General features: G+C 32.8%; 1 protein-coding gene across 1 annotated transcript in view; it reads left to right on the top strand.

Annotated features, from left to right (window-relative positions):
* The first annotated feature begins 5,849 nt into the window (after positions 1 to 5,849).
* Positions 5,850 to 27,338, top strand: part of LOC129230419 (tyrosine-protein phosphatase non-receptor type 5-like) — an 82,205-nt gene continuing 60,716 nt past the window's right edge. Inside the window, 4 exon segments of the mRNA XM_054864819.1 lie at positions 5,850 to 5,910; positions 9,617 to 9,807; positions 15,127 to 15,240; positions 18,473 to 18,640. Of these exon segments, the coding sequence (XP_054720794.1) occupies positions 5,850 to 5,910; positions 9,617 to 9,807; positions 15,127 to 15,240; positions 18,473 to 18,640 (534 nt within the window).

Raw genomic sequence — 27,338 nt, 5'->3', positions numbered from 1 at the left:
AACATTTAAGAAATTGAAGTCAAAATTTAAAACGATCTTAAATGACTTTGGGGGGAGAGAGGAGACGCTCTGCTGGAAAATTTTTGAAGTTGTCGCTTTAAAAACGCTGGTTTAGTCGATCTTTTGTAATATATCTGAGAGAAGTTTCCTCCCTTTTTAATTTGTAACATATATTGTATCTTATTTGAATAATGTTTCAAAATATCTCTTTTTTCCTTGAGAGGTAAAATGCCATCCTTTTTTCGAAAAAGAGAGCTTATCCAGGGCAGAAAATGGCCCAAATCCCTCTCAGATACGTCACTGCAGTATAGAAGTATTCAGCAGACCCATATATTTGCCTTTTTTTTTTTTGACAGGGTGGGAGGCATTACGATTGTCTTTTTTCCTTTTAGCTCTATTGTTTATAATCCTCTTCTAAAAAATCACTAAAGTAATCAACTTTTCACTAATAATATTTTTTCAAAATAATCTTGCAAATTACAGCCCCTCTTCCTGTTGCATCCTTGTCGAGAGTCACTCCTGTAACCCTGAAAGGTACCACATCAATCTAAAATGCTCAAAATAGTTTCACTGAGACAGTAAATGCTCGTATTTCAAACAAATAAAAATATCAGGCTGGGAATTGAAAATTTGAGCTTCAATTTCGAAAAATTCTCCGGAAGAGCGCACCCGAACGAACTACAAGATATCATCGTTGAAGATTATCTACAGTTGCATTTCTCGAATTTAAATTTCGAAAAACATCCAGGCTCCACAGACAGTTTTTGAAAAAAATAGTAAGAAAATTGGAGCAAAAGTTTCAAAAATAGGAAATTTATGCTTTAAAAAATAGGAAAACAATGTTCTAAAAAAGGAAGAAAAATGCAACTTAAATATCCTGATTAGAAATGTAACTATGAAAAAAGAGCTACAAAGCTGTTCCATGTTTATGAAACTATTTTTTCAATTAGTGTTAAGAATTAAATATTTTATTCCAGATAAAAATAATGGGAAATTGTTTTGTTTAAGAAAATGCTTTACTTATTTATTTCAAGTAGCTTTTAGCAGAAAGCTTGGCTGTTGAAATAGGATGCAGATGATACTTCTTTGGTGCTTTCTCCTTCTCATACCCATCAAAAATGACAATAGCTTACCCATATTTGAATAAATTACTTCAGAATGGGCATAAGTCATTTTTTTTTTCAAAATTAAGTTAGCTGTGGTTTTGCGATATATGTATATAGAGAAATCAATTAGTGTAGCAGGGAAGTCAATCCTTGTACAACAAAGTATTCTATTTAGGGGTCACATTTTTCGTTTAGTACAGATATTGGAAGTCCCAGACTTTGCACTTAACGCGAATGATGGAATAGTAATATGCAATGTGAAAATATATGGCAAGATCATAGAAGAATTAAGATTTTTTAGCATAACGAAATAAAATCTATCTAAAATCCTTTGATCTATCATTATGGTAATGGTAGGTTCGTCAGTTAGGAGGGTTGTAGGGGGGAGGGGATTCGAAACCATGACCTGGGTAGACACAAGGCAGAAAAGTATCGGAATGAAATTCTCAGGGGTTTTATTAACATCACTCAAGGAACTGCGAAAAAACTGTACGCTTTGAGTGAGATATACGCTGGTCAAAAAAAGACTGCAGGAGACTTTTTCTAAAAATAACACACTGAAGAAATTTAACGAGATTGCTGATGACTTTCCTATGAGGGACATTCGTTTGTTCTTTGCGACCAGGAATTTGGGACAGTAAAACGAATGTGAAACAGATCTGACAGATTATTAATTACCATATGAAATCCAATCTCTTATAAATGAAATTCTGTTTTTTTTTTTTTTTTTTCATTGCTATCATCAAAATTTGTTCTATTGTTGGGTCACTTCAGGTTCTGGACCACCAAAATTCGTCAATGCGTTGGATTTGTTGGGTAGCTTGATGTAACACATTTATCAAATTTTTTTATCGCATAATGTACTCAAAAATTTTGCATTTATATGTGCGCATATTTAGCATAATTCACATAACCATCTGCGTAAAAGAGAGGCAGCTTGGTGTTTGCCATCGAGAATCCCCTTCCACGTAAAGGGGAAAGAATTGCAGCATTTCTTGTCTCACTAGTGGCGATTTCGGTTTATCCCCCCTTAAGGTGATGGCAAAAGATTGGAAAAATTGGAGTAAATTAATTAAGAAGGACAAAGGAAACTTTAGTGAATTAGGACTTTTTTAGGGGCTTCACAGGGATTTAGTTTTTGATATCATTCCAGCACTCTAAACAGTTCAATAACTCCAGTTACAACTAAATTGTTTTACATTTCTTTATCTTATCATTGTGCTTGTGCTGCATTTTTACTTTTTTCTAAAAGTTAAAAATAAGTGAAATTTGTCCGTGAACTTCACTGCAATTGTTTATTTTAGAAAGCAAAGTACAGGGTCCCCCCCCCCTAAAGCGACGGCCCATCCCTCAAGCGTTACAAAGTATCCTTCAAGAATAAAAGCCAAAGTAAATTAATAAAGAAGTTAAATTTTAAAGAAATACCCCATCAAAAAACTTTCTTAAAAATTCCAATGGCCCAATCTGCACCATGTCCCCACCCCCTTCGCCTGGGCCCCTCGTTTATTAGCATTTTTGTTTTTTAGAGTTTATTATTTTTCTAGTATGGAGTGGTTCCTACGATTTTTTAGTAATTTTTTAAGTAATAGAAATCTTTATTAAAAAGCAGAATTTTTTTCGTCCCTGCTTCCTTCCCCCAAACCCGAGACACAAAATTCAGGAACTTTTTACCCCTTCTTGTTGGAAGGGTAAGAAGTAATTTGCAACAGATTCAAGCTTTTTTTTTATGTTCGGGTTTTGCATTTTTTTCGCTTAGTTTTACTGTACTATTGGGGGGGGGGGGGGAGTGCAAACAGAGACAGCTTCTTTTTTATCTCTAAGGTTGTTTAATTAATAGAGTAAAAGTTGAATAGTTTTAACTTTGAGGATAAGTAAAGCACAGATAATCAGTGCATCAATAATTCTGCACTTTCATAACAATCTGCTGATAAGGTGCAGAAATAAGTTTTCTCGGTAAAAAGGCGGAAGCAGGGTTTGAATTAGGATTCAATATCTAGGGGGGGATGTTCGCCTTTACTTCAGATTCCAGGGGGGATTTTTTGAGAGAGAATTTTTATAAGTACTGAAAATTTTTTTAGAATTTTTTAATAATTCTTTTTTATTTTATTTTTCTATTAATTCATTTTGTGCTTCATAACAGAGTAATCATGTTGAATAGTAACGCTTTTTCTAAAATACAGTAAAAAATCAGTTCTTTATAAAACATACGGTAATATATAGTTAAGAAATGGTTTGAAACAATTTAAGGGGCGGTAACACAAGTCTGAAATAATTGGGTATGCTTATAAAAAATTTCAAAACATACGTTGTTCCACAACGCGACATTCCGACCTGCGCGGGGGGTCTTGGAACGCATCCCTCGCGTAAGTTGGGATCCTACTGTATTCCTGAGATTAGATGTCTTACTGTTGCTCTGAGACGATGATAGATATGTGTGTGAGGAAAAGATACTTATGGGCTAGCAAGTTGTTTACTACAGTCAAAAGAAGGGTCACATTGCAAAAAAGTTGGGAACCATTGCTCTAAGCAATCTATTAAGGACTATCAGTATCAAACAACAGAGCTGTCTTCAGGGCCTCATCCAACCGATTGAACCATGTGATATAGTACATACAGGGGGACCCTTTGGAGTGTAGAGTATTCTAAACCAGTGGAACCTAACCTATGGCCCGCAGGCCATATGTTCTCCACAGACAGGGCTCAATCTAGGTATTGGGGGCCTAAGGCCAAATACTTTTTTAGAGGCCCCTCTCTAGTCAAACTTTGCAATTTTAGTCATTGGCTAAAACGATTTCATCCATTTTCAACCTAAAAAGTAGGAACCTAGAGCTAGACCACAGTTTAGTTGTCCTGTTAGGAATTAGGGCCTGCTTGTCAGGTGAGTCCATGTAGTCGGTGATTTTTTTTTCAATGTTAAGAATCAAAAGGCACTTTCTATAACTTTCCAAAACAACTGTCAAAGTCTTAGACCAGTGGCACAGTCAGAAAAATTTGTAGCAAGGCTTTTTCAAAAGCAAAAATTTGTTGCTTTCTTCCTCATTTAGTTATAAATATGAAAATATTCAAAATATACTAAATCAGGGTTTCTAGGGATTAGTAATTATTCATTTAAATTACTTGCTTAAAAAAAAATTCATTATTTGTATTGATATCACTGTGACGAAGAAAAGTGGAGGAAAAGCACAATACATTTTATCATTAGTTTTATATTCATTTTTGTTTTCTTTTTGCAAGATCATTTAAAACCTCCCCCTCAATTATATCAATGAATTTATGAGTGTCAAATGCTAGGCTTACATCTTGAGATGAAAATTGGGAGAGAGCCTTAGAAAATCCGATATGTGGTAGGCTTTTTCTCTCTAGTTTTCCCTAAATGGGATTTATCCAGAGCTGAGGGACCGGACCATAATACCTAGTTGCACTTCATTGAGATCATTTTAGCTTTCTTATACCGTAGGGAAGCTTAAAAATATTAATTGTATTTTTAAGACGTGGAAAGAAATTTGACTGCTTTAAACGATTATTGAAAGCAGTAAAATATGTTTTTAAAACCAATCCCGCTTGGAAAAGATCAAATATTGGTTATTTTTTTTAATTGATTTGCAGGAGAAATTAATGTGTGTGAGTTCTGGGAGGGTTCTTAACCTCAAAATCTCTCTTGTGGTTGCGCCACCGTCTAAGACAATCCTGTGGAGTCTTTGTCAATCAACTGGCTTCTCCACTTTACTCCACTTTTTACCAACTTTTTCTTTCCTGCATCCCGGTTTCCTAGTCACATACGATTTGTCAAAATGTTACAAATCAGCCGCTAAATATTCAAAAATTGCTTTCAAGAAAACGGTTACAAAAACTTATTGTTTAAAATAACTACCAAGTGATGATAACAGCAATTCTTGATTTTTAATTTTCTGCCGTTCTCCATGTTATCCAAAAAAAAAACTTTTAATTTTATATGTTTTCTGGCCAGCAAAATTTAATGAATTTTTGAATAAGAGATGCGGCCCGCCCCATCGCTCAAAGCAATCTTTTTCACAATAGTAAGATATTTAAATAAAAATAATTTTTACCTATTGCAAAAAAAGGTACATTTTACATTTCATGAAACATAAAAGGCTGTTTTTTTTGTATAAAGTTGCATTATATTTCACCACAGCGCCAAATAAGCTACATCAGTCAAATGACAGGTGACAAGATGACAAACAAATGGACACTTTTTTTTGATATTGGCGGGAAAAATTATGCCATTGCCAAATGAATGATTCAAAATATTACCTGGCTTCTCGCATTAAAAAATAATTTGCTTTCAAACTACTTTAATTTCACATAAAAAATTTGTCATCATTTTTCTCAGTTTCATCTGCAAGTCATAAGTTTGAATTTCTTCAATTTTTTAAAAATGCTTTTGCATGATGTATTTTTGGTATTGTAGAAAGAAATTGAGATTTTAATACGTTTTTTTTCGTTACAAAGTTAAATAGCAATTTGTTTCTGATGAGATATATTTTGTTTCAAAACTATTAAAAAATCGATTAATCATCCAAAATTACTTCCGGTACATCGCACATATTTTCAGATTGATGCGATCATGGAAGCGATGCTATGGCTAATAAAAATGTATTTCTGTACTGTAACTTAAACAAAAATGCATGTTTGTTAAAGTAAACGATTTTCATATCTATTTTCTGTAGAATGTAGCATTTCTTTTTTGTTCACTATCATCTGTTACATTTCTAACGGTTAAACATGTCTGCGTTACCGATTGTTTTGAAATGCATTTTGTTTATTGCTTTAATGTCTCATTCAGGTAAGTCTTCAAAATCTTATTGACTCAAATTTAAGTATTCTGTTTATCTTTTCACTCATTAAGTGTAGGGTATCATTCTTGTGTAAAGACCAGGCCCGTCATTTTAAATTTTTGTCGGAGTGCAAAGGGTGTTTACTCAATGCTTATTACATCGAAAATCGACGACAACCATGCCCACATTTTGTGTTAATATGCGTTGGTTTTGTCAAAATCAAGTGGGCAATGCACCCTCCTGACCCTCCTAAATGCAGCTCCTGGTGATGACATGTCTAGAGCAGTGTATGCTATAGTTGATGTATGTTTATCGCAATTTAAGAGTATTGCTTGTTTAAGTCACGCTAATGTTAACTAACATGGATCCATTGTTAGATTTCTCTCTAAATGGCTTTGTTCTGCTGTGATTTTTAACAATTTTTGATCCTTGACTGTACTTTATTTTCTACTTTCACCCTTTATCTTTCTATGTTAATCTTTAGATCTACTGTTGCAATTATGTAGCCCCCCCCCCCTTTTTTGCCCGTACTTTTCCAGAATGCATTTATTATTTTTGATAATATAAATTATCTATTGCTATAGCAAAATGAACTGGTATGTTGTGGCCATTATGAAACTTTGTTCTATATCTTTCTTATAATTCTAATCCCTCCCCATGCTTGATGAGGAAGCAATATTCCCAACAAAAACAAAATTACACATGCAAAAAACTTGACGACGATCCCAATGTCTGAATTATCGCAAAATCAAAGCAAAGAGCGAAAATTGAAAGTTATTTTAAAAGCCTTGCATGAATTAATTACAAATATTTTATTTGTTAACAAACATAAGATGGCCACAGTTAAAAATTTTAAATCATTGAAGATAATATTCCCGATCATTTCCATTCAATTAAAATCACAAGAAATACGCAGACGACCGTCTATTACGATTTATCTTTCTTATTGTTGCATTAATAAAGCTATTTTCATTCACAAAGAAAGAAAACTAGCACCTCTTAGAGCAATTAGCGCCAAAAATAAACCAACACCTGTTTACATATGGATTCACATTTATTCCAAATTTCATACAGAACGTAGCATTACTTCTTGAGATATGGCACTCACAATGGAAAAAAAAGAACGTTCGATTGTACCACCCCCCTTTTCAGCTGTTGACACCAAAGTAGAATCAGCTCTTATACCCTCTAAGGGCTACTTGCCGATAAATTTTTGTTTGATTCCGTTTATTTTTTCTTGAGATACAGCAATCACAATTGACGTCAAAAAAACGTTCTATAGCTCAAACGGGGTTTGAGCTATTGACACCAAAATTGAATCGGCACCTGTACCTGTTATGGGTAACATATAGACCAAATTTTGTTTGATTCCGCCAGTTACTTCCTTTGGAATAGGAGGCAAGCATAACTCAAAAAACGTCCATTGCTTTACCCCCCTTGGATGAATTTGCGCCAAAAACCAATGGGCACAAGTTCACATAGGGGCACATATGTGTACCAAATTTCGTTCCATTTCATGCGATAGTTTTTGCTGTAGAGCAGCCACAAAAAACTGGTGTCACGCTCACACAGACAGACATTTTCCAAAAATGGTCGAAATGGACTCAGCACACCTCAAAACGCTTGAATTTGAAATTTGAAAATTTGAGCGAATCCAATACTTTCTTCTATATATTGGATATAGAAAAAGTAAAAATTTGAAGTAACATACTTATTCGGTAACATTCTATAACTTCAACTTCTAAATCGCTTTAAGCAATTTGTCTATTGTCACCTAGCTTGCAAGTAAACAAGTCGTCTAACCAAAAGCATCTTTATTAGAATAGTACCTTTTTGTCTTTTGCTGATTTAGTATGTTGTTTGTCTTGCTGCTTAGGCCTTATTAGTAATCTGAAGAGTCATGTAAGCTGTCTTCCGTGTTTGCTAATAGTGACTGGGACTTGTTAAAGATCCACCAAATTTACTTTTCTGCACCAAATTGAACAAACTCGATCCCAAAAGTAGTTTTATTTTTGACTGTACAAATCCAAATAATGGAAATATTCTTTTAGTTCATCTTTGTAACGAATTTGTAGTAAAAATTGCTATTTATTGATTCTTCCAATATTCAAATAGGGAGATTTTTTTATTAGTTAAAGAACTTTTTTGATTTTTGATTCTAATGTTCTCTTCTTATATTAACAGCAATAAGCAGTTCTTCATTGTACTCTTGTTGTGTAAATGCTTAACCCTCTACTGCCCATAGTCAGTCCAAGGTCACATCAAATTTCATCAGTGTATTTCCCTATAGGAGGTGTTATTCTTTTGCTGATCCACGACTTGAATAGTGCAATATTTTGGGTCAAATTGACAAACCCGAATATACTTTAGTTTACAGGAGTGTTACACATAACTTTAATTTGTTTTTCACTTAAATATGCTTACGAAAAAGTATCAGTAAAATTTAGTTTTCATGTTTTGGATATCTTTTAAAATTTCAATTGTTAATGTTGAATAAAATAACGGTAAACTTAAAACCAAACCGAGTGGCACAAAAGTACGTGAAGGCGAAAACCTACCGTGCCATTGCAGTCTTCCTGACCTAGGGCTCTGGTGTGCTAGGCAGGTGGTGAGCCAAATGCAGAACCCCAGGGTTTAGTTCCGAAGCATGCTTGGTATTCATTTTGTCGATCTTCCTTCCTTCCTCAGTGGCACGACAGCCCTGGGTGAGCCCTGGCCTTCTCAACAATTTTCTTCCACACCTCTCTTTTTGGCCATGGTTTGCCAATTTTTCACTATTATGGTAGAAAAATGGTTCAATCTTTTTAACTAAAATGATTGAATAACCCCCCCCCCCCCCTCCCTCTCTCTTCCCTTTCCTTTAAAGCAAAAAAAAGGAACTAAAAAACACATATCTAAAACAAATACAAAATCCTGTCCCCCGTAGTAAAAGAAAGTAGCAATTTGCATAATATGATCATTCTGCTCCTCTTAGATTTTTTTTTAAAAGTAAAATCCACATTGTAAATGCAAAAGGAAGATCCTGCTCCCCCATGAAAAAAAGAATTTAAATTCAATATGCAACGCAGTTTATTTTAAACCAGAAGTGATAAAACTATTTATTTTGATTTTAGAATTGTCCACTCCAGAATAGCTCGCAGGTAGCAGAATTTTTCGATACTTACTTGACACTTATCGTCATACATTTTGGACAATTCACACAATATCTTTATAAATTATAGCCTATGTGTTATTCTGATGTATATTAGCTGTATAATTGTAAAGTTTCATTAAAATCCATTTAGTAATTTTTACGTGAAAGAGTAACAAACACCCATACAATACAAACTTTCTCGTTTGTAATAGTAGTAAGGTATAGAGCTCAATATTATATTCTGTTATTTTGTAATATTGTGTCTTGTGGTTTTTTTTTTCCCCAAAGCTACTACAAAGTTTAAAGTTTAAATTAAATTTACAATCAAAGATTTCTTTAAAGTTTTTAATGTACAGTTAATTCATCGCACGCAGTTGTAACATTGTAATTTAATTCGTTTTAAATGCATCTTTCTGACTTATCTAAAAAAAATTTCTATACATCCTTGCATTTTGCCATAAAAAGGCCGGGAAAATTATTGAAAGTTCTTAATTTTTACTTTATAAATAGTGTACGATACAACGTGTGATGTTGAAAGAAATATTTTAGCATTCTAAAATATTGAGCCACTTTAATTTCAGATTCTGCCCCAAAAATGGATGAAGATAGTCAACTCGATTCTGCTGCTGAATCTGCTTCAGATAAAAACATAAAAATCTTTCATTTTACCAGCAATTATTTCCCAGAAATCCTGAAGTCTCCATCTAAGGACATGTCACTTTCTTCCACCATGGTTGATAAATTGATCCCAGATCATAACAAAGTTATTTTTGTAAGTATGTTTTGGATATTTTAATGATTGAATAGAAGAAACTACATAAATGAAGTAACTATTGTGCTTTGCTTCTGATTATATGCAGACAATATATCCAGCATCTTTCAACTTTCACCAGCAAACACCAGGCTTTTGTTTAACACTAGCACATTGCTCCCGTAAAAAAAAAAATAAAAAATTTTAAAAAAAATGTTGCTGCTTACTTTCAGAAAATCTTTTAAAAGAATTTTAGCATTGTTCAAAAAAATATATATATACAGGGGTCTGGCCAGAGGATATTTGGGTCCGTTAATGGACCCTTCACAAAAATCCGATCAACCAAAACGGACCTTTCACAAAATCCCGATCAAACAAAACGGACTCTTCACAAAATTCTGATGAACAAGATCTGATCTGTCACAAATTGTTTATTGAAAGAGCAAATCTGAAAGCAAAATAACGGTGCATATTTCTGTGTATAAACCGATAATTTTTGGAACCTTTTTGAAAGTCAAATTAGAGGAATTAACTAATACAAAATCGGCTAATTTTGAAGAAAAAAAAAATCGGCACTCTTGCAATGCTCCTGCAAGCGATAAATAATTGCTACTGCCAAATAAATATAATGGTTGTTTGTTTTATCACAGCTAATTAGCGGCAGTGTTGTAAACTTTTCTGAAAAGGCATTGGTAAGCACTTTTCTCCGCTCATGATTTAATAAACAATAATAATATATATCTGCGAAATAAACTTAGAACTGCAAAGGAATAGTAAGGATGAGGAAAAAATATGATCGCTTCAGATAGGGTTACCAACTTCAAAATTATCACCACTTAGCGTCTGGCGTTGAACCTTTATAATGACTTGATTAGGAAATATTCTCATCATTTTGCCAGCTTGTCAATATTTGCGTTTTTACGGTGTAGTGCGATGTTCAATTGTTATTTTGTGAGAAAATTATATGGGTTTTGATTTTTCGATGCTAACAAGGATGATTAACTTTAAGTAAACTCTTTTAATTACCGTTTTTTTCTTTAGATGTCTACATTTTAAAAAATGCAATCTTTTAACATCCGATATGAGAATCATATTTTGTTCTTTTTTCAAGCTAACTTCGCTTTATTAGCATTCAAATAAATGAAAAGTCTCTTTATTTCTGTTAGAACTCTCATTTCAAGTTTTTAAAGCAAAATTCCATTTTCTGTTATGAGTCAAAAATTAAAATGCTGAATAGATGGTTTATTTTATTTTATTTTTTTGTCAACTGTGTCCACAGATATTAATGATATGTTTATCATAGGACTCTAAAATGCAATTTTAACATAATTTTATCAAAAACATTTCTTTTACATTGCCTTTACTTTGAGAATTGCGATCTCTTTGCATCCGCTATGGGAATCCGATTTTACGAAATTTTGATGATTATTACGCTTTGTTAAGAGGTAAACAATTGAAATATCTTTTTATTTTTGTTAAAATCACAGAATTTATAAGTTTTAAACAAAATTCTTTGCTTTTTAAGAATGTCTTGGGTCAAAAAGTTGAATGCTGAACCCTATTCTGAATTTTATTTTATTTATTCATATTTTTGTTACAATTATTTTAAGTACTGTACAGAAATATATCTAGTATAATTTAACATAATGAATGTAGAATGGTAGATAAATATTGATACTTGAAGCAGCGATGCCTCCCCCCCCCCCCCGCCAAATATCAGAAAAAAATCCAGAATGATTTTATCGACGTAGAAGAGGAAAACACTCAACTTTAAGTTTAATTGATGCCGTTTGTGCCATCTCTAAATTCTAAAATTTTGTTTTGACAAAAAAAATTTTTTTTTTTTCGAAATTTTTTGATTTTTCACAAAATTAATTCATTTTTCACAAAATTATTTGATTTTTCACAAAAAACGGACCCTGTGAAAAATCCTGGACAGACCCCTGATATATATTTTACTTTGTCAAAAAACTTCAGGGAAAAACACTACCACCACAGCATTTCTCTACATCAGTCTCTAAAAACCTTCCTTAGAAAAACAATAACCACAAAAAACTTTTATCTAAATGAGGAAAACAGTTTCTAAGAAAGTGCAAAAGTCTCTCGAAATTCCCACTAGAAGAAGGACTAGTCCTTAAAAATCCCCTTTAGAATGAGTGTAACAATCTCTAAAGAATTATCGTTAAGACAAAAGCAATAGTTCCTAAAATTCCCAATTAGAATAAAAGAAATAAGTCTTTAGATCAGGGTCGAACTTTTTATACTTTTGCTCTTGTTTTTCAGTAAAAAATTGTTAAATTGTTTTGCCCCCCCCCCCCCTGCATTTACACTTATGTCCATAAATTAAGGATAATGAAGTTCAGGCAAAAAAAGAGACAGAAGCAAAACAAATTTGACTTCTGTGCAAAGTCTACTTATTAAACAAAATGTAAAGAGCAAAAAAAGATGCTACATGTTTGACATAATTAATAAAAATTGCAATTTTTATTTCCTGGAACAAATTTTAAAAACGAACCTATTTACAAAACACAGTATAACATGGTTGGTATGACTGTTGATATGGAGAACGTCTACTGGACGATGCAATACAGGCCGTACAACGTCTAGGCACGCTGAGTATCAAATTATCAATGTGACACTACTCATCAAGCAATGCTCTTTGAAGTTCCTGTAGACATGTGGGAGGCGTTGACGGGCTGCTATTTGTCGGCCAAGCATGTCCCACACATGCTCTATTGGATTCAAGTCCGATTAGTATGCTGGCCAATCCATACCGGTGATATCCTCCGATTGAAGGCAATGGTCTACAATGGTTGCTCGGTGAGGATGGGCATTGTCATCTATAAACAGAAGTTAAGTACCCATGGCACCCCGAAACAAACACACATGTTGTACCAAAATGACATCCTGATAGATGTGGCCTGTCATCATTACACTCTGAACATGCAGGTCAGTTCTGGAACCACCTCAAACGAGCCATCCTGCACCACTGTAACAGTATCGTTCGATGGTGTTCTCTTGGTGGTGACGGGTACCTGGCGCTCTCCATAAGGAAGTCTGGCGAGAATCAGAATGCAAACTAAACCTAGACTCATCGGAAAACATCACACAAGACCACTGTTGCGATGTCCACAGTGCATCCTCTCTACTCCAGGCTAATCCCAGGAGACAGTGAGTTGAGGTAAGAGGAAAACATCTGACGGGTCTATACGAGCATGTAGAACAATGTGCCCTAAGCCTCTGTACACGGTCTGCCTTGAAACTGTATGTAGCAGTAGCTGAAAAGAGCTGACAAGACAGATCTGATTCTGTGCACCGTCTGTTTCTTTTGTGAATAGAAGCAAAGTTTGGTTTTTTGGCAATAACCAGGGCTGGATTTAGGGGAAGGCAGGCGGGGCTACTGCCCCGGGCCCTCCACAATAAAGGGGCCCCCACAATAAAATTTTTACAAAATACTAACTTTCATGTATCAGCAAATTTTACGTTTTTTCTCCCCTATAAATAATAATAATAATAATATAAGAAAATAAATAGCATAAACTTCAGGAAAATATCGGATATATACATATATGTCAAAATGTTCGGATATATACCAAAGTATCGGATATTTTCGAAAATATGATGATCTTTTCGAACCCTGATTAGGGACCTCCACTCCTTCGTTGCCCCGGGGCCTCCACACTTCCGAATCCGGCCCTGGCAGTAACTGCCGAATACCGGTCCTTATTCGGCATTGTAACTCGGGGGCAACCTGCGCTGTAACGTCTACTCACATTACCATCGGTCTTGGAATCGTTGCCAAAGCCTGGAGTGACACTCAGGGGAATTCCAAGTTTCTCAGATACTTCCATCTGAGTACGTCCACATTCCAGTCGTCCGATAATTCTACCACATAAAAAATCATCCAGATTCTTCATTTGTACCATAACTATGCGGTTATTGCACTGAAAGGCTTTAAAAAAAAAAAAAAAAAATTGAAAAGCTCACTTAAATTGCTTGTGAACAATTTTACATCTTTGCCACCATTCCTTATATACCTCTCTCTTACACTCTCATCATTGTGACATACTATCCGCGCCACCTGGTGGTTTCCTGTAATTTGCATATTCTTCAAGATGTGTATGATAATTCTACAGGTGAAATTTTCATTTTAGAGTTCAATTTCTGTGTGATTCTGAATTATCCTTCATTTATGGACATGAGTGTATAGTATAATCTGATTTCATGAATGCTATCTTTGTGTTATAATTTGTTTAATGGGTTAGGAAAACATGCTATATTTTGTATGAAGTAGTATTTATGCATTAAAACCAGAGTTTGATTTTTTTTTTCCAAGTAAAAGACAGATTTTTAAAATATAAATCAGATTGTTTAAAATTTTCACACAATAGTTTAAAAATTCTATTTCATGGCAGTAGCTATTTTTAATAATAGGTATAAGTCAACCAGTTTTCTGCAATGCATGATTCAAATTAAATTAAATGTTTAAGATACTTGGAATAATAATAATACAAACTACTTTTAACAGCAACAGTCATGTCCCCTTTTTTCTGAGTTTTCAATAAGAATTTTCTCTTTTTTACAAAATGAAAATAGTCACACATGAAGAAGTTTCACATCGACAATTATTCCTAAAATTTGGCAGTTTTCTATGTTTGTTTATCAGCTTAGGTTGATAAAAGTTCTGAAATTGATTCAATTTAGAAAGAAGGCACTTGTTAAAACTTGATAATAAAGTAATCTAAACTAATGAACCCATTCAGCTTACTCTAAAAAATTGGGATAAGTTCCATAAATAGTCAATAAAATTTTAAGATTTAAAAATATGTTGTAATGTTTAGATCAGATGTAATTTTTTTTTGCTTTGCTGAAAGATAAGGTTTTCATCATCATGTACGTTTTTAGTGTAAAAAAATTTTGTTGAACAAATACTTTTCTTAACTATAGTAGTCATGGTGTAAAAGAAGAACTGCATATTTTTATTTTGTCCTGAACTGTAATTTTGGAGTAAAAACAGTATTGCAAGAGTTTAAAAATCTGTTACATACACAGAAAGAGGGGTCTATTTAAGTTTTGCCAATTGAAGTTAGGATTGTATAATGCAGTGTAGTTAAATTTAGAGTAGCAGAATTAATTTATAAAAATAAAATTAACAACAATTTAATTTCAGTAGATTTTAATTTTTAAACGTGATTTTGAATGTAAATAAGAAGTTGAAGTTTTTTATCATATGTGTTTCAATGAAGAATTATTTTAAAATGTTCTGATGATACTAATTTCTCAAATTTTTAAAAAATATTTTTTTTTCTTTTAATATTCAATATTATGTATTTCTTTCAGTTAATTCAATTAAGAGAGCCCTTAACTAACATTGAAGTAATTCGTAATCTATGTAGAGCTGTGGCAGATGAACTAAATTTGGAATTGGACAGCATTAAAGTATCTAAATATGATGTAAGAAAAAGTTATTTAAAATTATATCTTTTTGTATCTGAGCTTTCTAGTTGTTACTACTTTATAGGCCAGGAATTAAGCTATCACAAGTTCTTGGTTAAGATATATAAATTTCTCTAAATGGCTTCAATTAACAGCAGTTCAATTAAAAATTACATTAAAATACGGCAGTATTTATTCCTTTAGTTTTCAGTAGCGAATAAAGTTGGGGAAAATATCAGTTTTTGAGTATCCTTCTTAAGTTTTGATCAAGAAAATATTTCAGAAATCTTGCCATGTACAGTGGCGATGTCTACGTTTGAATTTTGAATTAGGCCAATGTCACCAAGCTTAGTCCCCTCCCCCTCTTCCTTTTTTTATTATAGTTATTTGCTTAAATGCCCGAATTTTTAATTTTCTGATGTGGAGCATAGAGAATTAAAACTGCCACCCTCCCTATGTTTCATTAAGGTTATATATTACAGGATTACCACACCACAAGGAATTCAGAAATCAAAAAATAAATAAATAAAAAGGGATAATCTAGGGAATTTTTTAAGTTATTTCTTTGATTAAAACAAGAAGAAAACATTTATCATAAAAACATAAATCATTTTTATTTGAGATATATCTTAAATTTTACGCAAATTTAATTTAGAGAGCATGAGATTTTTCGTCTTCAATATTTATCATACTGCTTAACTTTTTCATTTTTTGTCCAATAAGCTCCAAGCAGTGGTCGGAAGTAGTGCACTCCAAGTAGCTACATTTTTTAGTAGTTTGTAGTGTACGGCCCTCCCTACTTTTTAAGAAAAGTAGAGGAATGAGTAGTGCAATCTAAAAAAATAAGTAGTTTGTAGCGGTTTCTGAAAACTGCTTTTCAATATAGTAGAAAGAGAAAAAAAGTAACATGGTTTAAACAAATCTGACCGATGCAAATCTTACGCGAGTACATCAGCAGATGCAATGAGAAATAAGACTCATTAAAATGCAAGCTGACCTCAGACATAATTTTGACACCATACCCTCAAATCTGTTTGACATGATTAGTTTGTTTGGCATTGTAATTTTCACATTCCGCCAATATTCGCATCTAATAGCGTGCAGTTTAAAAAGAAAAGATTACACGATAGTGCCAATTTAGTAGCATGTTTGTTTTCTGGCAGCCGAGAATGTCATCTGGATGGACATAGATTTCGATGGGAATATTGTTCCAATGTTCACCAAATATGCAAGCTACTGTAAATATTAAAGAACTACTTACAATAAATGTTATAGAAAAGTAGTAAAACAGAATTTTTTCCATTTCATGCTAACTTTGCCAGTTAAGCAAAAAGCTTTCGGTATGAATGTCATGTGCATATAATTTAAAATCGCATATCAACGTTAAACATTTGTAGTTTTATTTCATATTCCAGATAGCTTATTTGTTAATATTTAATAATGAATAAAAGTACTGTTTGGGATATTTTTCATGTTTCTTTATTTTTACTTTTTTAGTGATTGAGTGCCCCAAAGCAGAATACTACTAAATTTGCTATGTACGTCACAGAACTTCAAATGTGAGAGGGTAACTCAGACAAATTTTCTGCAGAAAATCTACAGATTTCTGTGAAGTTTCTACAGAAAATCTGCAGTTCCTGTAAATTTTCTGTATATGTCTTTCTAACTCAAGATAGAACTTTGCACAAATTCTGCAAATTTCTTTAAATTAGAAGAAAATCTAAAATTCTCGGAAATTATGATAATTCGGCGGAAAGCTCACAAAAAATGTTGAATTCGTTCAGTCATCTGCAGGAACTTTAGATTTACATTGAACTTAAAGAAAGTTGCAGAATTTGTGCAAAATTCTGTCTTAAGTTGGAAGATATTTGCAGAAATTCGGCAGTTTCTGCAGAAATTTCATATTCTAAATCTGAAAAGATTGATTTTTTCGAAGTTTTAAAAACTGAAAACAGAAAAGAAAAACCTCCTGTATGAAACTATTTTAATTTAGGCTCCCGATTTGTGGAAAATGTCACGTTGGTTGTTTGTGTGTACAATGCTTGAAATACTACAGAACAATTTTGGTCAAATGATTTTACGTTGCAGAACATCGTCAAGTATTCTGCTTTGGGGATTGAGTGTTGATCCATCAACATAATAAAAGAAAATTGTTGACTATTAATAAATTTTTGAGATTATTTGGTAGGATTGAAAAAACGTTAAGTTCTTCAACCACTTCTGAATACTCTGTGCAATTCTGAAAGTTTGTCAATTCTCAGCTCATTACTGCATAACAGCTTCGTTAAGGTTATGCTCTCATAGAGCTACCAGTCGACAGTGGTTTAACTGGCGACTAACCAGTACTGTTCAAATAGTTACCAGTTTACTGGTTGTTTCAGAAGTCGTTCCAATAGTTTCACCTATAGATCCACTGGTCTACCTGCGGAATTTAAACTGGTTGATTGAACCATGTGATAATTTTGACCAATGCTAAATATTTTTTACCTGCATGTTATTCGTCTGCACAAGTTACTGCATTGTCAACCATAAGCATTCGATGGAGCATCGGTTGGTGAACAACCGATTAATAAACATTAATGTCATTAGCTGTCATGTGATCAACCAGTTGCGGTCGACCTGTAGTTCTATGCAAACGCAGCCTAAGTGACATTGTCCAAATAACAAGGAAATGCATGAACGGCAAATTCAATTTTTCTTTTAACTGGTTGGACAAAAAACAAGTAGTAGAGATAAACCTGCCGAAGAATGACGAGGTTCCATTGTATATATTTTTACAAAAGGCTCACTGCACCATTGCTATTTGCAGCTTTTGATGTAGTTGAATTGTACAGGAAAAGGAGGCAGCATGAATCAAGTACATGAATAAGTTTTAGTAGTTTTAAACTTATTGATTTAAGAAGTTTGAAACACTATTTAGCACAATATTAAACCAGTAATTATTAAGTCACGCTGGGCCATCTTAAGGGATGTTTATGATATAAAAGCTTTTCATGTCATTTACCTGTGTAGCAGCTGTGGCGCAGGTACGGCCATTATTTATGTGATTGTTTTTGTTAATGATGCTACAAACATCATTACAAGAAAAAAACAATTTTCAGCTACCCTTCAAAGTGCTCAATTTTTTTTTTAACAAGCTGCTAATTTTAATCAATTCTTTTATGTGAAATGATCCTTCAGAATGTGTTTGTGATTAATTGTATCAATGTTTACTTCAGAAATGTCTATATTCCTTTTTTTTTTCTTCCAGCCTTTACGAGGTTTGGTCAAAATGTACTTCCTGTACACGGTTAAACGAGATAATAATACTGATGTCCTAGAGCTGAGACCTGCCACAGAGGTCTTAAAACGTTTAAACCAAAAGAGATTTCAAAAAGCAGGAACATCAATTCGAATTTTGGATGTAAAAAATGGAATAGTAAGTACTAAAATAACTGCCCTGGGGAGATAAACAGCCGTGTCTTCAAGTTCTTTGTTTTTAATTTCTTTTGCATTTTCATCATATTTTACTTTTGGTTTCCTCTGAAAATAAGAAGAAAAACTTCATACACCAACAATTTACTAGCCTTTGTGGGAAATCAAAAATGCATTTCTTCAACTATCTTCAAAACTGATTTGTGTAGATCTTGTAGTTTACCTGCCCAGGGAAAAGCATATGGTCAGAGCAACAGTAAGACATCTAATCCCAGGAATAACATTAAGATATCCTACTGTTGCTCTGAGGCGATGATATAACTGTATTAAGCACTTTTTGAATGTGTTATTTCAAAAATATCTTAATCCATGTAATATTTTAAAAGGGGGAAAAAAGCTTCTACAGTGAAACTCCGCTTCAACAAACTCAGAGGTGTTTGGGATACAAAAATTTTGGGTAGCTATATCCAAAAATTTTGGACTGACAATACGGTCTAAAGCTGAAAAATTATTTTAAAAAAAAACTTTAAATTTTTTTTTTTTTTTTCAATGATCAATTATTCTTTTTTTGCATATTTGAAGAATTTTTACAGAGGGTGGGAGGGGAAAGCTTTCTCATAGTTTCTAAAAATTTCACAGTGTTTTCAGAAAATTTTGCTATGGACCACTATTACTTCTGAAGGAATCCTTAGCCCACTAGCTCAAAAAATTGCAAAAACCAATGGTTCGCTACATTTGATTTTTCAAAAAAAAGGTCCGTTCTTGTTGCTAAGATATTTCAATAATGGATGTCTTTATTACACAAATCTTTTATTAGCGGTCAGGATAAGAAAAGTAAAAAATTAGTATTAAGTGTTGTACTCTGTACTTAACAAGCTGTTAAAATGTATTCTTTTATTTATCCGTAATATGAGAAGAAAGATGCAGTTTTCTGGTTACAAACTTTTGCATTTTATGTACATTTTGTTCATTCTTTTGGCAACTATTGTAAACAAATCTGCAACTTCTTTATCTAGTTTTTGCCATGAATGATTTGCTCAAAACACTAACAGCTATCTTAGAATGAGTGGCTACAGTGAATTTAGAAAGGAAAAATGTCTTGAATATTGGGAACAAGCTTTTGCTGCTTTCTAATTTTTAAATAAATTTAACTAATTTCAAAAATCTTTAGATTGCTATAGCCAATTCTTCAGCTTTTAGAGACCGTTACAAGTGTATGAAAATACATTAATGGTATAGAGCTTCAACTGGGATGATTTAAAAGGTTCGCTACTACCAGGGAATCGTTACATCTCGGTTTCGCTATAGCAAGGTGTGACTGCAGTCTGTTTTTTAATATTTCTTAAAATGAATATTAAAATAATAGTTGAAACATTAACTGAAGAAAAGAATTAAAACTTTTCTTCAAATTATCTAAGAACTAAAAAATTGTTAGTTTCTAGTAGTTTTAAATATCACCAGTCTATTCTACTTTCTAGCTAAAAAGGGGCAGATTGTGTAAATTATGTTATTAATCAAGAATCATTTATTTTTAAAATTATTTTTTCTTAATGTTAGAACCCTTTCAAATAATTTTCTTAGTCAAACAACTGGTTTAATTTTATTATTGCAAAATTGACTTTGTTGAGAACTGTATCACAAGTATTATTTTCTATATGCCAAAATTACCGTATTCTCGGAAATAAGCGCCACATCGTAATATATATTCTCATAAAAAAAAGAATTTTACTGTATGTGCCGCACCTTCCAAAGGGTGCCCAACATTTAACAACTTAAAAGCACAATCAGTAGTAAAGAAAACTGAATTAAATGTAAATAAAAAAATTTTTTTATTTCTTGTTAGAATTTTTAATTAACAATAATAAAATATTTTTAAAAATCCCCATTTTGCTCTTCTTGCCTTCAGCATCCCTCAATTGACTATTACTTTCTATGGTTAATTTATCTGATTTCCAATCACTTAGAAGTCATTTCAAAAGCAACTCTGTAAAAAAATTTCGTAAAAATGTACGAAGTATGAAATGTTTCGTAGAATGCACGCAAGACAGCAAAAGATGCAACACGATGATGTTGGTGAATAATAAAATTAGAATTAGGAGACAAGTTTCCAATTAGGTTGCTTCAGCGAGCAATCCACTTTTGTGGGGGGGAGGGGTAAATTCCCATTACAAAACTATACATCCATCCCCCTTCATTTCTAGTACTTTTGCTGCCTCCTCTCCCTGACCTCTTCGCTCCATCACGATAAGGCTCGCTCGCCCAGGTGGATCAGCGTTTCTCTCCATCAGTGAAACACGTGCAATCGCTGACTCCCCCCCTCCCCCCTCTTTGCTTTACTTTTCGCTCAAGGTCGAAGAATTTCCTGTCTCCTTCGCTCCTACGCGATATGGCTTGCTCACCCTCATGGATCAGCGTTTCTCTCTGTCATAAAATGTATTGAGACTCCTTGACGTTTAATACGTATTTTATTTTATTCGAATTCGGGAAACAGCTTTTGTGTTACAACGTTTATATCATCTTAAGTCGTTCTGACAATCTTTTTAAATCAAAGTCACGTTCAGTTACAATTCTATTAAAAGTAACATTTGATGAAATAATTAAATATGCAAGGCTAAACTATATTACACTCTCCTCAGTGAAACACGTGCAATCGCTGACTCACCTTCCCTCCCTCCTCTTCGCTTTCCTTGTCGCCCAAAGTCAAAGGATTTTGCAAACTGAAAAAAAAATTGTTATGTAATTAAAACTTACTTATCTGTTTCAAATCAGAGTATAAACCTTTCTATAAAAATCTTTTATTTAACATGAACACCACTTGCTTCTTGCAAGATAAAAGGCAACTGAATACATGGTGGAAATCAAAACCTGTTGCTGAAAACCAACAGTTGGAAATGCAGTTACATGTGTAGTTACATGTGTGCCAACACCTGATTGGTCCATTGATATTTAAATTAGCTTTTGGCTTTTAACCAATCACATGTTGACTACAGTTAAGATACTGAAAAATTAATTTAAGAAATACTTAATCTAATTTTATATTAATTTTAATAGGTAATTAAATATATATTTTATTTTATTTATTTATTTTACATGAAAGAATGCTCTACATATTCCCCCCATTCTTTCATGACTGAAAAATATAACTGCAAAATTCTCTTAATTTTTCTTTTGGCAAATTCTTTGTAAACATATCAGCAATATTTTCCTTTCCAGATATATTTAACAGTTCAAATTTTTCTTCAAGTAATAAATTCTTAACATAATGATAACGAATAGCGATATGCTTAGTTCGAATGTTTTCAACATAATTTCTACAATGAAATGTTGCTGCTAGGGAATCAGTAAGTAAAGTTGAAGTAGATACATTAATATTCAATTCATAACACTCCTTTAAAATATCATTTAACCATAACAGTTCTTTTACTGTTTCCGATATTGCTATATATTCTGATTGCATACTAGATAAAGCATTACACTTCTGTTTAACTGTTCTCCAAACAGTAGGTATACTTTTGAAAAACATAATGAAACCACTTACCGATTTTCTGTCATCCCTATCTGATGCCCAAGAAGCGTCAGAGTAAGCACATAAACTTTCTACACCTTTAGAGTTTAAATTTATGCTTAAATCTCTAGTTGAAAGAACATAATTAAAAACCTGACGTAACAATTTCCAATGTACCAATGTAGGATTTGAATTGAATTGTGATAAAAAATTAATTGCAAATAAAATATCTGGTCTTGATCTATTCGCTAAAAGCAATAATGAACCAACTAAATTTTTATAAGGAAACTCTCCTTCTACTCAGGATTCATTAGTCTGCCTTCACAACAATACCTTGAGGCATAGGCAAATTACATTTAACAAAATTAATGAAATTAAACTCTAGTTTTTATTAAAAAATGTAACTCCTTTGGTGTAAATAGCACCTATTATTTGCAAATTCAAATTCTAAACCAAGTACTTTCCTTAAAGGACTCAAATCTTTTGTATCAAATTTTGATTTAATTAAATTTAGAACTTGTTCCATATATTTGTTTTAGAAAAAATTACTAAATCATCTACATATATTAACATGATAGTACTCTTATTGTAAGTATATATGCAATTAATATCTCAAAATTTTACTAAACCCCATTTTGGTTAAAGATTTATCTAATTCGTTGAACCATTCTCTCCCAGCTTGGTGTAAACCATAAAGAGCTCTTTTTAATCTCATTACAAAGATTAAAAATTAGTAGGGAAACTGAAAAACAGTTTCCCTACTAATTTTAGGATCATCAAAACCCTGAGGAATTTCCATAAATATCTCTTTGAGATTTGCATACAAATATGCACATTTTATATCAACGTGTCTATGCACCCAACTTTTACGTACATCTAGTATTACCATAAATAAAATAATTAGTACATAACTAACAACTGGCGAAAAAGTCTGAATATAATCATTGCCAAAAGTCTGTCTATAGCCCTGCGCAACCAGTCTGGCACGGAATCTCTGTATTTGACCCATGGCATTTTTTTTTTTCAACTTATAGACTCAGCGGCACCCAAGTACTTTCTTATTAGATGGTTGTTTCACAATAGAAAACGCATCTCTTTGCTTTAGAGTCTCAATCTCCTCATTCATGGCCTTTCTCCATTCCTTGGCTTCTGGAACTGAAACAGCTTCTTCAAAGGATGAAGGTTCCATAATACATTGATTACAATTAGCATCTTCATCTTCTGAAATTTCATTTTCTTCATGCTTGAAATTAAATACATAAGGTTCAAGAATTATATTTTCTTTGTTGCAATACTTTTCTACCTCAGCAAGGCTTCGTAGACGAGGATTTCTACTTCCTGGAGGATAATAATATACATCCCACTTGCCTGCTGTTTTCCCTGACTGACGTTAGGAAAGTTCATGAGTACAGTTGATTTCACTACATCGAGTAGGAGTTTCATCTTCTTTTACCATCCTGGTTTCGTCAATACCATCTTCCTCTAGAAGTGGTACATTAACAAAATTTTTGTGAAGTAGGTTTTGAGCTTGATTTCTCTTGTATCCATTCACAAATTCATTCAATCTCACATATTTAGTCTCTTTTACAGTTCTTTCTTTGGAAAACCAGATACGATATCCTTTCGTGTTTTGAAAATATCCAACTAAGACACCCCTCTTGGCTTTTTCTTCTAATTTATCTCTATTATGCTTCTCAACATAAACATAAGCTAAACATCCAATAACCTTTTAAGTGATGAACGGAATATTTTCTTCCAAACCATATGGAATAAGGTATTTCATTATTAATACCACTATGAGAAAATCTATTCTTTAAGTAAATAAATGTGACAGCTAACTCTGCTCCTAAGACTTTTTGGTAATTCAGCTTCAAACATCAATGATCTAATTCCTTCTGCCATAGTGTGATTCAGTCTTTCTGCAATTCTGTTCATTTCCGGAGAATAAACATTTATTCTCTCCATAGCTATCCCTATACCATTCAAAAATTCTTGAAACTGTGTCGAGCAAAACTCCATTCCATTGTCTGTTCTAATTGCCTTTATTTTCTTGTTTTGAAAATTCTCAACTCTAATTTTAAATGATTTGAAACTTTCAAAACAGTCCGATTTCTTCTTTAAAGAAAAAACAAATGCATATCTGGAATAATCATCTATGATCGTCAATAAATAATTAGCTCCACCAAAAGAAGAACCTGAGTTACTACTCCAAAGATCCATATGAAGCAATTCTAATACATCCCTCGAAGCTCTATCTTTAAATACAGGAAAACTAGCTCGAGTCATTTTGGCTCGAATACAAGTGTCACATTGTTCAGTGTTACCTTCTAAATTTTCGAGACCATACACTTAACTCCTGTTTCTTCATGAGTTTCAAAGAGTTAAAATTTTGATGCCCAAATCGCTTGTGCCATGTCAAAATATTATTACTACTTAGTGGATTACTATTTTCAGCCACTACAGCATTCATACCAGTAGAAACATCTCTTGAACAAACACTGGTGTTTAAAATATATAAGTTATTCTTAAGGTAAGCCACTGCAAGTATTTTATTTTCTGGAGTGTAAACTTCACATTTACCCTTCCTGATTTTTATCCAATATTTGTGTAAGTCTATCTGACATCCAGATATTAAGTTTCTTTTGAGGGATGGTCCCCAAAACACTTTCTTCAATGTTAAATTTTTTTTCTCCCCATAACAGGTGAAGGTTAACCTAATTGTACCGTAACCATATACTTCTACTTTTTCACTAATAGAACCCACTATCATTCTTAAAGGTGTAAAATTTTCTAAAAGCGACTTGTCAGAGATAAAGTGGTGGGACGCTCCCGGGTCTATAACAAATTTTATATTGCTCCCAATCTCTGCATCACATGTGTTAACATGCATAAAAAGAGTCAGATTTGGGGATAGAATTCTTACTGACCAAGTCAACATTTTTCCGAGAATAACAATTTGGGGAAATATGACCCATTTTGCCACATTTAAAACATTTTCTATCTTCTTCCTGTCAAATGATTGTGGTTTGTTTCAATATTTAGGCCTAACACTTTCATCTGAGGTTCTTAAACCTTTAAGGTACTGAAAAATTAATTTAAGAAATACTTAATCTAATTTTATATTAATTTTAATAGGCAATTAAATATATATTTTATTTATTTATTTATTTTACATGAAAAAATACTCTACATATTCCCCCCATTCTTTCATGACTGAAAAATATAACTGCAAAATTCTCTTAATTTTTCTTTTGACAAATTCTTTGTAAACATATCAGCAACATTTTCCTTTCCAGATATATTTAACAGTTCAAATTTTTCTTCAAGTAATAAATTCTTAACATAATGATAACGAATATCGATATGCTTAGTTCGAATGTTTTCAACATAATTTCTACAATAAAATGTTGCTGCTTGGGAATCAGTAAAGTTGGAGTAGATACATTAATATTCAATTCATAACACTCCTTTAAAATATCATTTAACCATAATAGTTCTATTACTGTTTCCAATACTGCTGTATATTCTGATTGCATACTAGATAAAGCAATATACTTCTGTTTAACTGTTCTCCAAACAGTGGGTATACTTTTGAAAAATATAATGAAACCACTTACCGATTTTCTGTCATCCCTATCTGATGCCCAAGAAGCGTCAGAGTAAGCACATAAACTTTGTACTCTGTGCTTAACAAACTGTTAAAATGTATTCTTTTATTTATCCGTAATATGAGAAGAAAGATGCAGTTTTCTGGTTGCAAACTTTTGCATTTTATGCTACCGTGACATTAGGATTATTTTGAGTATGACATTCGCATTTTAATCTGTCGTATTCAGACAACAATGTTTTGAGCACTGTATCTGATTTAAAATCTGCATCGCTGAGTTGATATAGTTGCTGAACAACCATCCCATATTCTGAAGGAACCTACATCAACATCTGATAAGCGTATTCTGCTTCATCAACTAATTTCCCAGCTGAGTCTAATCTATCTTTTGCTTGCTTTAGTCTTCCGAGGTAGACTGCTATCGACTCAGGTGGTTGGTACTTAATCTGTAAAAATTCTGTTCTGAGGGTAGCAATCCTTGCCCTTGAAGTCGGCTTGTACGCATTTTTCAATGTTTCCCAAATGTCCTTAGGGTCTTTTATCCCAATAACTAATGTTTGCTGTTCTAATTCAATGCCCAATGCAATTGTAGATGTTGCCCTTTGCTTTCGTTTATTAAACTCTAAAAGAGATTTGTCATCAGCTTTGTCATCCAAACCTTTTTCGGTACTATCTATAAAACCAAATAAACCTTGATGACACAATAACATTTCCATATTGAATTTCCATTGCCTCCAATTATCAGCATTTAGTTTGGGGAATGATAATGTAGATGAATAAAGTTCATTAGTTGCCATACTTCAATAATATATTCTTAAGTTTCAACAAGGTAAGTATAAGTAAATGCATAAAAACTGCAATATCAAAGTAAGCCTCCAAAATCCTTAAGTTCAATTTTCAAAATGTCAAAGTCAATTTCTAAAATAACTAAGTTTACTTTTAAACACATTCAAGTTCAATTTCAAAGTTGAAGTTTAAATTCAAAAATATCTAAGTTCAAGTCCAAAATTTCAAAAAGTTTAAGTTCAGTTGAAGATGAGCCTGGGCCCATAACCTGTTATATAATTAAAGTTACTTATCTGTTTCAAATCAGAGTATAAACCTTTCTACAGTCAACCCTCGATAACTCAAACTTTGATAACTCGAAATTTTTGATATCTCGAATTTTTTTTATCTCCTTTCATACTTCCTACATTGTCAATGTTAAAATTACCTTGTTTAGTCAAAATTTCCAGTTTTAAGCCCTTGATAACTCGAAATGTTTTGCTATTTCACTAGGATTCCATTTCCTTTTCTCTTGTTCCAAAATGTGTGCAAACCTGTTTCTATTTTATTCTATGGCGTTCCGAATTTTCAACATTCCTCTCCTTTCGTCATTTCACCCTCTTCCGCTTCCCCCCCCCTTCTTCTGACTTTTCAAAGTCACACACCTACAGGAGAGGAGCTGTGAGATGCTGGCGGGAGGGGAGGGGGGATAGCTGCTTCTTGTTACAGTTCTGCTGGACCCTCATTCTGTTCTATCTTCACATCGCGTACAGTGGTAGAAAGGAATCATTTCAGATAACTTTCAAAACAGTCCATTTACGCATA

Source organism: Uloborus diversus, chromosome 9 (assembly GCF_026930045.1).
Source record: "Uloborus diversus isolate 005 chromosome 9, Udiv.v.3.1, whole genome shotgun sequence".
Classification (NCBI taxonomy): Eukaryota; Metazoa; Arthropoda; class Arachnida; order Araneae; family Uloboridae; genus Uloborus; species Uloborus diversus.
This window is presented reverse-complemented; position numbering and strand designations above follow the sequence as displayed.